A 16,594-nucleotide genomic window follows, 5' to 3' on the forward strand; every position below is an offset into this window, starting at 1 on the left:
AACAATGGGGGGAAAAAAGTATAAAAATGATTGTAGAGAACGATGTTACAAATTACAATGGTTACTTGATTGGATTGCTTGATCATTGGTTTTACTTACTTCAGTATCCGGTTTAATCCGTGTTATTGCAATTTGTAAAGTTTCCTCCAAATGCTTGTCTGTCAGCCATGTTCTTGTTTTAGATTTTCGGATTTTCATTTTACTAAAAAGCTGTAGGTACTGCCAAACATAGAAGACATGAAGAATGCATGTTTATGAATTCAAGGATACTTGTCTTCGGTCATGTACTTCGAAGTCACGCTGTAAATCTATAAATTTTAATTGAAGTTCAGGTGGAACACTTCCAACGTCTATTGAAAATGGCAAGTAGAACATTCTTATAAAAATTTCATTTTCACGAAAATTGGAAAATCTGCTTTTGAATTCCTCTTTCGAATTTAAAATGCCTTGTACATAATTATTTGAATTCCACATTGTACAGTTCTTCATACACTCCATCAATTTTGGAAGTGAGTGGAATTCTTATTTAGCAACTGATTTTCTCATAGGATTAATTTTTTCTGAAAAACTTTCACAAAGTAATAAAGATTATGAATAAGTACATCTTTTCTCAGCAAGCGGTAGTTCAAATCTTTGAGATGAACTATAATATCGACAAGAAATGCAAAGTCTCTCAACCATTTCTCGACACTGAACTCGTGAATAGATTTTTCTTTAAATTCCATGAATTGTTGAACTTCGCTCTTCTAAGAAAACAGGCGCTGAAGCATCTTTCTTCGGCTCAACCAACGTATTTCCACGTAATGCACAATATTACCATATTCAGCTTCCAAATCACTTAACTGTTGAAATTGCCTGTGATTAAGTCCTTTAGACCGAATGAAATTAACCACTTTTACAACAACATTTATCATATGTTCTAAGTTTGAGAAGGACTTCTTGCACAAATTTTCTTGGTAGATGATGCATTAGAAAGTCATCACAGTATTATTTCCACTTGCGTGCACATTAGACTTGAGTAATGTTACTCCTATTTTCTCTCCAGTCATAGATTTAGCACCATCCATGGTTATAGCAGATACTGAAGTCTAAGTCACATTTATCCAAAGTTTGTGTCAGACTAGAATGCAAATCTGTTCCTCATGCACCTTTAAGTGCAACGACACTGACTAATTCTACTTGTGCAGTATCTGTTGATTCATCCATCGCTACAGAATAAAACTTAAATTTTTTGCATTTGGATTTTAATTAACTGAATATATCTGTTGGGAGATGCTCTATGCGTCTCGCTCTGTCACACCAGACAATCTAATATTTTATATGACTTGAGTCTGTGATGGACAAAGCCCATCAACTGCACTCTGAAGACATTCTTTTACAAATTCTCCATCAGCAAAGGGTTTTCCACTCTTAGCAATTTTTTTTTCCTGTTATCATGTAACTAACATGAACACTATTTTCAGATTCTTTATTCGCTGTGGTGAAGCATTTATATAAGATAAAGTGAAATTTTTGAGACATTCCTCATTTTCAGAAAATTTTATCTCAAATAATATTAGGCATGTCAATAAAATGTTTTAAGTATCAAGAATAAGACGAAAAGAAAAAGTTTTTTTCCATGACAAAAAGCTGACAAGGCAATTTTTCTTTAAATTCAAATGTGGGGGTTACTAAAATGCCTTCCGCGGGCCACCGTTTGAAGACCCCAAATTTAGATGATACTTTTAAAATAGCTCTGGCAATGGAGAAAGCATTAAAAGGTGCAAACTAAATAATTAGGAAACGTGGACATAAGGTTCAGGGCCAAGAATAAAGATAAATCTAAGTCGGTCACTCCAAAACAAAAGGTTAAAAAACAAAACTTTTCAGCTAAGAGTGCTAGAGGTAAAATGTATTTGTGATGCATGAGATGTGACCATGATAGAAATTCTTGTAAATTTAAGACAAATATCTACTGATTTTTTAAGTTAATTGAGCACATTGAAAGAGCATGCTATAATGCTAAAAGTAAGAAGGAAGAACAAAAACAGTTTGATATATAAAATGAAGACACGGTTCCTATAAACGGCAAAAATTCCAGTGAGGTTAAAAAATAGGAAGCCGTCCATAATGATCCAAGTGAACATAGAAGGAAAATTGGCAGCCATTGGAACCGGACACAGGGTGTGCAGGATCGGTAATGAGTTTTAAAAATTTCAAAAAATAAAATTCAAAATACAAATAGTTTTAGTATTTAAAACATAATGATGGTTAAAAATTGATACCTTTAGGATTTACTACAGTTAATGTAGAATATAAAGGTCAAAATAAAAACTTAAATCTTTATATTTTTAAAGAAAACCTTGATATAATATTTGGTCACAATTGGCTTTCAGAGACAAATTTAAATTGGACCTCAATTAAGACAATTTCTGCCTCTCAAAAAAGTAGTTTAAACAAAGTTTTAGAACAATATAAAGAGATTTGTGACAGAAAATTATGAGGTTCAAATTGAATTAAACCTCTGAGCGATGTAGGATTTTAGATCTGTCATGAAGACTGGTATTCAAACAGCATTTATTAATTGAATTTGTATAACTACTTATTTTAGTCTCTATTTTCATAAACTTACATTCATTAAGATGATATTTACATTATTAAAGAAAGTGAGAAAACAAAATATCTTAAATTATAAGCTAATAAAGGAACAAAACTTTTCATGACCGGATAATGCCAGGCATGGTGCTCAGATGGTTAAAACCAAAATTTTGTAGAGCTAGGCGAGTAGCATTTGCATTAAAAGGCAGGACAGATAAAAGAAATTTATTGCTTGGAAAAGGAGGATATAATCAAAAAGGGTGACACAACTGGAATGGGCAACTCAGGTAGTACCAGCAGCTAAGCCGCACAGCTCTATATGACTGTGTGCCGATTACTGGGTGACAGTAAATCCAAATATCATTAAGCATAAATACCTTTTCCCAACCATTGAAGAAATATTTTCATGCTTCAGTGAGAAAAAGCTTTTTACAAAAATTGATTTTAAGTATGCTTATAAATGAAAGTAAACCCAGAGGTTAAAAAATTGCTAACAATAAACATACAGAAGGGATTATATTCAAGTAGTAAGAGATTAATGTTTGAGCTAAATGCAGTGGCAGCAATGTTGCAACATTATATTGACAGAATATTCCAAGGGATGGAAGAGTGTGAAGTCTTTATGAATGATTCACAAATAACAGGATCTGATAACGATGCACATTTAAATACCTTACAAAATTTCTTCAAAAAATATAAAACTCGTGGATTAAATTAAATTTGGAGAAGAGTAATTTTTTTCAGGATCAGATACAATTTTTAGGTCACAAAATTGATGCTAATGATTTACATAAAATCGATGAAAAAATATCAGTGATTTCCAGAACCTTCAGACCCAGAAATATCCAGGAAATTCAAAGTTTTTTGGGATTAGTTAATTTTCATCGGAAATTTTGCCCAAATTTAGCGACAGTCACAAATCCCTTATATCATTTAACTTAGAAAGACTCAGAATGGGTTTGGATGAGGGATTGTCAGGAGGAATTATGCATAATACATACTTTAATTATACATAAAACATGACATTATATTATGTTTTAGCAGAAAACGATAATGATATGATCTGTTACTTTAAAGTTGGCACGTCAAGAGCTTTACAGCCCTCTTTCGTTTACGATCATAAAGCATGTCATTATTACTCTACAGCACTTGCTTTCTCTACCTCACTTGAGACTGTATTTCAACTCAGACTTCACTCATGTGATTTTCACAAAGCAAAATACATGAAACAACAACAAGGTGAAGGGGAAAAAAAAAATTAGAGGATCAGCTGTTGTCACACTGGTTATATGGCAAGCTGGTTCAAAGAATCTTGAGCTGCCTATTCTAAAGTAACAGGTTAGGTTAGGTTATTTAATTACGGCAAAGCCTCGAGGACTATCTACCTAAGGAAAGGGATGCCTTCGTGGAGGACTTTCTAAGGGAAACTGGCTCGTATACACGTTACACATGGGGAAAACCATGTAAGCACTCATGCAGACAGCCCGTTCGTCTAAAGCAACAGACTACAGTTTATATATACAAGAAGGTATCTTACATATTTACCTGAATATTAGCTAAATACAGTGATCATCAAAATCAAAGGATAATAAGAAAAAATATGCTCAAAGTTAATATTGCAACCTATGCCCAATGCTGTAATTATTTATATTAATTAAATACAACTGAACAGAAAATTGCATCTCCGTGCATACACTAGTGCCAGAAATATGCAAATTCAGTGATCAACAACGAGGTATGCAATAGAGGCAAGTTGGAATTCTGGTCTCTAGTGTTATTTAAAGTGAATCTGTTTTCTGGAGTGATGAGTATTCAGTATCATTTAAATGAAAAGGCATTAAGGCATCATTTAAGTGAAGGTCAAAAGTGGAAATAATTGGTAGAAGTGAGAGAGGTCAAACACAAATGCATATCATACAAGATTTGAAAATCCCTCAAAGTGTTATATCAAGAGTTTGGAGCCCTTTTTTAAGTGCTTGATGAGTTAACAGACAGCCTGGTCAAGGCTGACATGCAATAACTGCGCCAGAAGACTATTTTCTGCCGCTGTCAATCAGAAGAAACAGTGTAAGAACTACAAGAGATTTGGTTTTAGAGCTTCGGGTTGCCACAGGAACACAAATTAGCTTTTCTACTGCTGCACAAAGGCTTAACAACGTTGGACTGTATGCGAGAAAACCAATAGTTTATGTCCCAATCACTCCAGCTTTGAGAAAGGCCTGTTTAAATTGGTGCTGTCGTCATGTTCAATGGAATCAAGATGACTGGACAGAATACTGACGAGTCTAGATATAATCTGAACAGTGATTCTAGACGTGTTTTGATCTGGAAAAGGGAGGAACATGCCACTCACCTTCCCTTGTCTGTGATATATCCAGTTTCCGTGGCGGAGTTTAATGGTTTAGAAAGATATCATGATAAATGGCCGCATCAAGCTGCATATATTTCATAAGATTCTGTAACTGCTCCAAAATATTGAAACCCCAAGTTAGAACACTTAGCCGAAGGTTTCTGCTAATGGATGACAATGCTTGGCTTCATCGAGCACAGGTGGTGTCAGAATGGTTGTAAACCGAAGATATCACTTGAATGAATTGGCCATAGCTGCCTTCATCGAGCACACATGGTGCCAGAACACTTGGAAACCGAAGATATCACTATATCACTTGAATGGATTGGTCACCATACTCATCTGACTTTCAAATATACTTTAAAATTCAGTATGTGTGGGATGCCTTAGATGAGAGAGTTCAGCATGCCAAATTCCTTCTCGGACGCTCCATGCGATGAAAAGTGCACTTTTAGAAGAGTGGTGTGCAATTCTACAAGACTTGATCAACATTTAACACATAATATACACTAAAGTGTATGAAATCAAGATGTGAGGTATGCATATGTGTCCAAAGTTACCATACACCAAATTAAAAAAAAAAAAAAAAATTCTTTCACAAGAGGCGATTTAATTTTTGCCTCATTTTCTATTTCCCATAAATTTTGTTTTAATTTCAATATTTTGTGAATAATCAAGTGCCAAAGACTGTAATTTATGTTAACTAATGCTTTGTATAAATTTCTGTTAATAATTTTTCATTGAGTATCAGTTATATTTTATGTTTGTCATTATCCTTCAATTTTGATGACCAGTGTATTGCAAAGCATAAAATTTAATCTCACTGTAGGAGGGAAAATTGGATATAAAAGTTTCACAAGCAATATTTTGAAAGAATGATTTGTGTTTATTAATCATGACAAAGCATGCAAAGACTATCTGCTACGAACATTCCTGCTTTCATGAAACACATTCTATGGTAAAATAACATTTATATTGAATATGGGAAAAAGTCATGCAGCCAGCTCATTCAGTTACCAGGAATAGAACTTCAGATGAAGTACCAACATTCCATGGTTGCAGCCACTTGATTACTAACTGACATTTGAAAGGATTAATTTCCAATGCATCCACTCAAGTATTATTTCTCTCTCACACATATACAAATTATATTATCATATACATTAATTATAAAGACACATATTATATTTGATTTAATGTATTCAATATGTCAACCAAAATAAAGTATTATAAATTTTTACTAATCAAATTATCAATGATCTATTATTTTAACAAAATTTCATCTTGTCCTTACAATATGAGACATACAAATACATAACCTATATTATAAAAACATATTTTTTATTTAACCTTTAACGAATGTAAAATTTTAATTTATATTTACATAAAAATATCAGATTGGAATGGATAACTGAACTATTGTACAGTACTTCAAATTCTAAAAGAAAAATATCTTCGTGAAGGATTCCTTATGAAAAATGCCAGCCTAAAGATTTGATACTAAACATTTAGTCACAAAATGTGAATAAAGTTTTAAGGGACAATTATTACAAAAAATTATTCCCAATTATTTTTTTAAAAAAACTGTCACACGTATATATTTTAATTAATGCAAAAAGGGAAAACTTTACACATTGTTCAATTTTACTCCAATTCAAAATGACAATTATAATACATTTATGAATAAAATATAATTAATAAGGGTTAGCTTATATTTTAGTGTACCCCTTGGATAATCGGCAAATTGTTTCATTTATGGTAATCTGAGTAGTTGAATGTTATGGAAACCCTATTATGATGTGATTGGTTGTGTGACTGCAGTGAATTTGACCGATGGGAAAATATCTGTAAGAGCTTATTTCTGTATTGCATATTATGTGCTTTGCATCATAAAATGGCTGCCGCTGGTAAACTAGGTGTTTAGTTGTATAGAACGAGAGCAGAAAGTATTTTTTGAAGTGGTTAAGGACAGAAAAAATGAAACTTTGCTGGATGTAATTCAACGGAATTATAAGTGTCCTGTTTGCATGAAGGAAATGTGTATAGTTGAACGTAAAGATCGTTCAGATGGCTTTGAATAGGTTTGCTGCAAGAAAGGCTCAAATGCTCACCATATAAAGTGTTCATTAGAAAGGGAACATGGTTTGAGGAAAGTTTTTGGATGCTGTTAAAGAATTTTCTGTGCCACAGACTGAAGACAGAGATTTCTAAATAAGGTAAGTGGATTATTTCCTTTGTGTAGTGTGTAGATACTATAATACGTATTTTCTTTATGTTATTTCACTGTTTTCTTTATGATTTAAACCCTATTATGCTATGATTGGTTGCGTGATTGCAGTGAATTTGACTGATGGGAAAATACTTGTAAGGACTTATTTTTGCATTGTGTAGTGTGTGCTTTGCATCATAAAATGGCTGCTGGTAGTAAAATGGGTGTTTGGTTGTAAAGAACTACCGACAGGAAGTGTTTTTTTTTTTTTTTTTGGAAGTGGTTAAGGACAGGAGAATTGAAACTTTGCTAAACGTAATTCAATGGAATTATAAGTGTCCTGTTTGCACGAAGGAAATGTGCATGGTCAAACATAAAGATGTCTTTGAATGGGTTTGTTGCAAGAAAGGTCCAAATGCTCACCATATAAAGAGTTCGATTAGAAAGGGAACATGGTTTGAGGAAAGTTTTTGAATGCTGTAAAGGAATTTTATGTGTCACAGAGTGAAGGCATAGAAATTTCTAAATAAGGTAAGTGGATATTTCCTCTGTGTAGTACTTTTTTATGATATTTCATTGTTTGATTTAAAATGCAGTTTATTGAGATCATATATTTTTGTTTGACTCTAGTGTACAATTGGGGGCTCCTTCGATTTTTAAATAAAAATAGATTGATGTGTACGTGGACAAAGTCAAGTCAGTACGCAATGCCAAGTTTGTGCAATTCTTTGACTTGTTATTTTGGTTTTGAGTAGCGGCCATCTTGAAATTGTGGCTTGCTGGCCAATAGCCAAAAATTACCAATTTTCGTTTTACCTTAATACAAACATTGCTCAGATAAAAAAAAAAAAATTTTTTTTTTTTTTTTTTTCTTTAAATCTATCTTTACACAAACTATATATTTCCTCTTTTAATTCAGGAAATAAAGTAAATCTATGGCTGACAGATACAGGACTACTGCTTTTCAAAAGTGTATTAAAATACATTTAGACATAAAATAATTATTAAATTCAGATAAATATCAGATCACATTTCTTTTACTAATATGTTTTAAACTTGAATCTTGCCCTTATAAAATCAAAAATTGTAGCTTAAACAAAATTAATTAATTTCTTGTGCGCTTTAGCTAACAACTACTCCTTTATATTGTCCAACGAACATAATAAAATACCTTTTACATAATTATAATAAACAACAGTAAATTTAAGGCGAGATTAATTTTAAAAATACACTCTAGCAGATTAGCCTGAAAAAATTATACCATGTAAGTATTATCTGAGTTTAAGTTATTGAAAAGCTCCTAAATATACAAGCTGTTTCAGCAAATCAGTTACAAACTTTCAGGAGAAATAAAGTACACCTACATGATGGAAAAACACACAGCAATGCATGGTTAGAAATGATTTCCTGACACGGCAGTGACAACACGAAACACTAGAAAGGAAGGACACAAACTGTTTAGGAATATATGTTTATTATGCTTAGTGCAGTGGAAACCAAGAAGGAAGAACAAAAACAGATGATCATCATCCAAGTAGGTGTTCGAAATTATATTCAAAAAGTATCTCAACATAGGATCGGTAAGGCTCGTCGAGTGAATTGGCTTGCAAGATTGTCAGCCCCCACTTGTACAGACTACTTCCTGTAGGGGTATGTCAGGGCACTGGTATATGAAATCCTCGTTAGAAGTGCTGAGGAATTGCTGGACACATCATGGCAGCTGCTGGAGAATTCTGGGACATGCCCAATATTTTCCAGAACATTGGTCCAAAGTTGTAATTTCGAACACCTTCTTTGATGATGACCATTGTCTATTTATTTTTATATCTAGATTTCTGCTGTACTAAGCATAATAAATATGTTTCCCCATGCTGCTCATATTCTTCCTCTCTTGGGTTTTGTGTTGTCACTAGCGCACCAGGAAATCCGTTTCGACCATGCATTGCTACGTCATTTTCCATCATCTAGGTGTACTCGTATTTCTCCTGAAAGCTTATAAATGATTTTCTGAAACACCCTGCATATATATTACTTGGGCATAATATATATTTTAATTTACTAACAATTCAAATTTTTGGATTTTCTCAGTATGCTAAACACTTTAACGGTTTGGATCACATTAGTAATATTGTAATCAGATGCTAAAACTGAAATGATTTGAAACACCCAGATATTTTAGAAGTTACCAATAACATACTATTTAAAAAATATTATTTGCTTTACAAATGCCCAGAAAGCTACATGGAGATTAGAAAATCAAATGCCAAGATCTTGAGAAAAGTGTTCGATGAACAATTTTTTTAGTTGTGAAGGAATTAAACAGAGAACTTACAAGAATTTCAAGTTAGAATATGACACATTAAGGACAGGTTTCATTTTTCCCACACATCTTGACATTTTAGCTTTTTCTCAATCTATCGTGTGAACATGGCTGCAGATATGTGAACCTGATAAAAGGGAAGTTAGAATCATGAGAGAATATATTCACTCGAAACAAGTTATATGAGAGGATATGAGGTGCACGTTTTTATTTTTAAAAAAGAAATTGTGAGGTACATTGTTTAGCTAAAGACAGTACAAGAAAGGGAAAGAAATAGATTACAGATAAAAAGGAAATTAAATATAATCACACGCCAAGATCAAATTCTATCTGAGAACAAATGCTTTTACAAAATATATTAGTAACTTTATATGGTAAACTTCATTTGCATACCTGGTCTGAAATTTCCATGCATTTTGAAAAGTATTGAAATGAAAATGTATGTATTTTTTTCATTTAAAAAATGCACAAAACTTTTCAATGATATTAAAAAAATACTTCAAAATTCACATATTTTTTGTCTGCATGGAACATTGCTTGATGCCAAGTTTCTTAGAAAATTAAATATATATCTCTACAACAGTCCCAGCTGAAAACTATTTCTAACTCAGGAAGATTTTGAAGGTATTAGATTAAAAAAATTGTACAACCATCAGATATTTTAATAAGACTATACTGATAGTTTCAAAATTCCATTCAGTTTGCTTAAAAAGAAAGATCATGCAATTAATTCTATTAATTGCAATTAGTTCTAAATTCCATTCAGTTTGCTTAAAATGAAAGATCATGCAATTCTTTTTGTAGCAGAAAATTTACACGACTTCAACTACTTGATGATCAAAAGAAATAAAGAATGAAATATGATTTTCAGAAAGTTAAAACCATTGGCGATTTATCAGTTACTGCAATGATACATATACTTAAAATTAAGAAATATCACACAATATGTTGTATGAAAAGAACGTAACAAGCAGGAAATAGTATCAACAAACTATTTCAAGAGCTCCTTACCAGTGACTTATATAACAGAGAAATACTAATTAAATTTATTATTTTTCACTAATTAAATTTATATGGGAATTTAATTTCATCTAAAGGTAACAACTGCTTTATTTTGTAAGAAAAATTCCACGCACATTAAAATATTTAAACACACTGGAATGCTGAAAACTAAAATAGAACCACCCACAAAAAAATAAATTTCTCCTGAACAAGCATATGTTTCTTAAAGTTCTCACAGAAGTGTTATAAGACTCCTGCACAGTAATATAAAGATCTTCAAAAAAAATTTTTATAACATTAATGCAAATTAACAATTAAAAGTAAAATATTAAATAAGAATAATCAGTTATCAGATTTTACAAAAACTATTATTTAAAAACACAAGTGAACTATTAACCATATCTAACAAATAAATGTAGTAACACATATATGTATTTTAAATATTTTTAAGGAATAATTCAAATGAAACATTCCGATTTTTATACACCCTGCTTTATAGAAATATTGAAGGTATACTTTGAAGTTCATAGACTCTTTCTGTGTCAGAGAGTAATTTCGAATGCGAATCTTTTCCTGGCTCAATCTTCCGCACATGTAATAACTTGTTCCACCATCCTTCACCACCTGAACTCCCATTTATCACTGCTGTAGTTGACAGTGTTCTATAAGAAAGTATTTTTTTAGAATTTTGTTTAAAAAAAAAACTGACGAAAACAAGGATAATGAACAAAAAGCAATTACACAAATTTCTATTTAATTATAAAAAAAATAAAATTTATTTCTTCCAAATTGCAGAATAAGATGCAACTCGGATCATCCATGATTTCTGCACACGATTTTAATGTGACCGGGAAAAATTAATTTTAAATTTATTTGTTATATAAAATGCAGCATTATACTATGTTTTGAGGTCAAGTAGTTGAACACGACCAAAGTACAGTGCAAGCTATAATAGCGCTACGTGAAGCAAGACACAGGACATACGATATAAGATTCTTATTATACATTAAAATCTAATCTTTCATTCCAAAATCTACAATTAAAATACCTTAAAAAGCTAAGTAAAACAAGATTTTTGCTCCCTGTGCACGACACTGATCTCATAAGAGACAACATTTTTGTCATCTCAGTGTAACGTTGAGTTGTAATTTCTTTTCCAGGAATTTGAAAATATATTTCTTCATATGATGAAGAAAATCAACAACTCAACACAAAACATAGTGCATATACTAGAATTTGTTTGGCAACATAAGTAGATAGTAAGGTGCCGTGGGTTTTAAAATATTTTATATTGAAATAATGCTTGGAAAATTCTGAAATATGTTTGCCATATCTTTGTAACAAGTAATAATATTTACTTGTGTAAGATAAGTTTAATTAGTGCACCGGCAAATTAGAGTTTCTTCTTGACGTAATATGAAATGATGGCTGTAACAAAGAGTGGAAAGTTTCTCCGATATACTTACTCTGTGCTTCTGAAAAGGTAACAAAGCAGTAAGGAATCGTAAAATATTTGTAATGATTATATAATAAGCGATCAGATTATTATTTTGTTGTTTCTAACCTTGTTTCATGTTTCTGGAATAATTTCATTAACATAAGCTTAAAATCCGTTAACGTACATCGTTCTCATGAAGCTGCCTTAAACAGTGGCTCATATTAGTTTCTGGACACTTGTGTTTTTCTCTTTTATTTGTAAATGTAACTTCCTAAATATTAGTGAAAAGATTTTATATTTCTTTCACATATGATGTTTATCATCTTAACAAAAATCTAATTGTGTTGAAAAAAAGATACCGAAACAGTGTTGATTTAAAAACTAACTTATTAAAAACGTTCTGGAAAGTTTATATAAGTATTCAGACGCTTTGATGTGAAACAAGTATTTTGTCGTATATTTTTTTTAGTTAACATTACACTTTTCATGCACTTTGGCATAAATTCAACTAGTTTTTGTTTTGTAAGAATGCTCCATTCCTCCAAGTGAATAACTTTTAGGTAGAGATTTTGATGAAATATTATATTTCCTTATTAATTTTTCCTATTCACTTCATAAATGTTGGAGAGGATTTAGTCTGAAGAATATAAAGGAGTTTTGATAACTTCAGAGCAGTTTTATAACCACAGGCAAACATCTAAGGCGAGGATCATTATCCTGCTAAAACTTGACTGTATTTTTCATTCCAAGTTTTCTTGTAGATGTTTTTCAGTTTTTATTAAGGGTGTTTGTACTAATTGATGTTATTTTTTATAAAACTTAAATTTTCCATCCCATCTCCAGACAGTAAAACATCTCCAAACTTTTATATCTTGCTCAACAATGGACAATTTTTTTTTTTGGTTTGAATTCTTTATTCCTCTTTTGCCAACAGTAATTCTTCCATCAGCCCCATATCTATTAAATTTTGACTCATTTGCAAATATGTCAGTTTCAGTATGATAAATTTGACAGATGTCAGGTGCATTTTCCTTTTTGGTGAATGTCCTTCTTTCTGATCGCCTATGGTATCCATGTGCAGTAATGATTTTTTGATTGATCTTTGGATTATGGTAACTTGGCGAAAATTTGGTGACCAACTCTGCTACAGCAACCCTCTACTTTTTTTTTTCGCTGCCATTTTGTCTTCAGTAAGTAAAGACATATTTCTTTTCTTTTTATTTACTCAACACTTTTTCCAACAATCTACTAGCCGAATTACACTTATGCTAGAAATTTTATGTAACAAAACTGCTTAATCATGACAAATATTAACTGCAAAATTGGGAAAAAGTGCACAATCGCAAACTCCTTGCGCGTTTTTCAGAATAGCACATACACATAAACCATTTACACGTCGACTTATTTTTACTTAAAAAAACATCCCAGAATTGCACAAAAATGGCATTGCGCACACTCTTCACTATATCCACGTACACTGCTTTTTTCTCATAAATTAGAAAAATTTCACGAAAATGCATGAAAATACTCAACGTATACTACTCAAACGTATTCCAAAATACTACAAACATATAACTTGCAAAATCATGATCATTAAATTAAAATATAATTAAATTAAAAAACACTACTTAAAATATAAATAAGCACATACATTAAATTAATAAAAATTAGATTACTATCCTAATTACTTTAAACTAAATCATTGCTAATAAGTATTTTCCAATAATACCACTTTAATTTATTTACTCCTTACATTTAGAACAATGCATAAAAATAATATTCTCAAATGATTAAAAATACTAACTTACCTAATCTTCTTCAGAATCTTCATTGTGTGGCACGCACAGTTCCCTACAGAAAGAATTCCAATCGGCTGCAGTACTACTGCTAATTTCTAAATCCGACATCCAGTAGTCAACTTATTATTAATTATTACGTATTAAAAATTTAGAATTAACTTTACATAGCACCATGCAATCCGAAAATTAATCAACACTATTTCACACAACACACAATAAAGCTTAATACAAAATAATTTTTCCAAATTTACCCCCTTTTCTGATTAAAGAATTGTAATTTGTCTATTAATGTCACATGACATATCTCATGATCTCTCATTTCCCTCACACAAAATAATGCGTAATCGGAACTGAGTACTTCCAAAGCCCCCTGAAGATAAGGCGGTTTTGGTACTTCTCACATTATTACCAAAGTCCTAGGTAGTAACCTTTATCGCCTCCAAAATGTCGCCAAACTACCTGTTACCATATTCCAAAGATCAGCCGATTTTTCTTTACTTCCTTATTATAATGGCCCCCAAAGCTTAATTCTAATCAACCAAGATGTAACATGTAGCAAGGTATAAGAGCATGTGATGAGATATCTCAGTAGATTAGCAATTCAATCTTGGGGTTCTGCTATAATAAGTACCTATTTTTCTAGGAGTTTTCAGGATTAAATAATATTAATGCAAACCATTTGTCTAAATGTGCAAGTTTTGCAGCACCACTTTTTGGTCTGCTTTTTTTTTTTCAGATAAATCCTGATTTCTTTTTGTTAGTTTGAAGTATAATAAGAATTTAGTGTATTTTCAACAATTCAAGCAGTTTTTATCATTTTCTTACATAAAAGATAGTGTAATGTTTTATATCAGGACTGTTTAGATATTTTGAATATTTTTACCATTTCAAAATGATGAATAATTAAATTTCTAGCAAAACTTGTCATTAGTTTGTAACATCCCAGGTTCACTTCTTATATGGAATAATTAATATATTTTGCTAAACAATTCATAATTTAAAAATACAGACATGTAAGGCAATTAATAGTTTTAAAGTGCATACATCATTTTTGGGATGTATTGACCCTTAAAATAAAACATAACAAGAAACATTTCCAAAAAGCTTTCGAATGTTTGAATTATTATGAATTGCTGATTAATACTTTTTTAATAAATTAATTTTATTACCAGAAATATTTTGATGATTATTTTTAATAAACAAAGATTAAAATAGGTGGAAAATAATACACAGTACCTGCTGGTTATTAAAATCATTTCCATTCCAAACATATTTGAGTTTATTAACTGTCTGAGTTTAATAAACGGCAGATTCAGTGTTATAAATTACTGTATTACTGTAAATTACTTATTTAGTAAGATTGTGACTAATAATTAATACCTAAATTATTAGTTAAACATTAATGCTAAAATTAAACTATCTGTAAAATTTGGAAATTTTATTTAATTTTTTATAAAAAATTTTTACAATTACGTATTTGATGAAATTTTAGACATTTACAAAGAAGTGCTATGTCTATTTGTATTGTATTGTTCATTATATTATCTTCAATTATATTTTCAAGTTTTTAACACTATTGGTAGCTTTTCTGAACTCCACTTTCAATTCAAGAGTTTGCAATGCTCTTTTTGATTCAGCTGAGGTTGGTGTGCATTTACTTTCTTTGTCGGTTTTAGTTTCTACAGCTCTTTTAACACTTTCTATAATTTTATAGTCGGTGTTTTCATATGCTGTCTCGATTTTATCATTAATTCTAAAAGTGAATCTTCATATTTTCCCTGTCTGATGTGCAAAATATTAAAAATAGTTTGCAATTCCTCTGTAGCTTCTTCTAAATACAAACCACATTTTCGCTTTTCAGCATTTCATGTGCTGACAATAATATGCATCATTTCTAGCAAAGGTACTATTTGAGTTTTCTCCTTCGAAATGCTTGCATTTTAACAAGGTTCAATTTTGTTTACCTTTTTTTGAACACCTCTCCTGTAATGACAGTTGATTGGGAATTGGGCTGAAATTGGGCTTTTATAATATTTTGGTCTAAAGGCTAAATAATACAAGTTCTATTTTCAGGAAGAAACACTAAATTAACGTTTTTCAGAACAATAGCAGAGAGTTTGCAGTGCAATTATCTAAGAGAAATTTTTTCCCCCCATTTTTCAGTTCTCTGTCCAATTACAAAAGGAAATCAATAAAAAATACTGCTTGTCATCTATTAATTCTTGATATCTATACACACATACATCCATACTTGTGTACATTCATAATTTCTGAATTCAGTTATTGTTATTATGCTAAGGTAAATTTACTCCTTTTAAACATCAAGGTTTTCTACTTTTTCTAACAAGCAATGGTGTCTTCTTAATTCTTGGATCCATAGTGCATGTTAATAACATAGTAACTTGTTCTTTTAATTTCTCAAAACCAGTTGACATTTAAATATTAATGTGCACTGTGATAATGCTCTGTAAAACAGACTGGTTTTTCTGTGTCATAAATTCTATGTGTCATGTACTCTTTAAGAAGCCTGGGTAGAATGTCTTTTATCCAATTCTAAGCCGAATTATGATCTGCCCCTTCCTTCTCACCATGTAGTTTCTGATAAACAATGTTATTGCTGTCTTTCCATCTTGTGATCTATCCATCTGTTCGTAAAAAAATTTCTCTTAACATTTTGATGAATTCTATACCTTTTGTAGTCCAGAAGAGTTCTAGAAATTAAAACAGTTTTTTTGTCTTGAAGCTTGAAACCATTCTAGAAGACTGGTTGCAACATCTCTTGATTTTCCATCCTTTTGCATTTTGTATTAGTCCTTTTATAAATTTTATTTCTTTGTTCAAGTAAACTACACAATGCTGTTTGGAAAATTCTCATTTTAAATGCTGCTTCTGTTTGGCA

At 31.1% G+C, this 16,594-nt stretch overlaps 2 protein-coding genes across 2 annotated transcripts in view; one reads left to right on the top strand and one right to left on the bottom strand.

Annotated features, from left to right (window-relative positions):
• The window catches only part of LOC118190865 (protein NipSnap-like), a 34,050-nt gene extending 22,430 nt beyond the window's left edge, over positions 1–11,620 (bottom strand). Inside the window, exons 1-2 of the mRNA XM_035361652.2 lie at positions 11,507–11,620; positions 10,975–11,120 (exon numbers count right to left, since the gene is read on the bottom strand). Of these exons, the coding sequence (XP_035217543.1) occupies positions 10,975–11,120; positions 11,507–11,583 (223 nt within the window). The 5' untranslated portion in view covers positions 11,584–11,620. The remainder of the gene's footprint in view (positions 1–10,974; positions 11,121–11,506) is intronic.
• Positions 11,621–11,694: 74 nt separating this feature from the next.
• Positions 11,695–16,594, top strand: part of LOC118190866 (histone-lysine N-methyltransferase SETD2-like) — a 150,002-nt gene continuing 145,102 nt past the window's right edge. Inside the window, exon 1 of the mRNA XM_085824106.1 lies at positions 11,695–11,941. The gene's annotated coding sequence lies outside the window, so the exon portion shown is untranslated. The remainder of the gene's footprint in view (positions 11,942–16,594) is intronic.

The sequence above is a fragment of the Stegodyphus dumicola genome, chromosome 9, assembly GCF_044657685.1.
Source record: "Stegodyphus dumicola isolate Sdum_Otavi_A_Nest chromosome 9, ASM4465768v1".
Classification (NCBI taxonomy): domain Eukaryota; kingdom Metazoa; phylum Arthropoda; class Arachnida; order Araneae; family Eresidae; genus Stegodyphus; species Stegodyphus dumicola.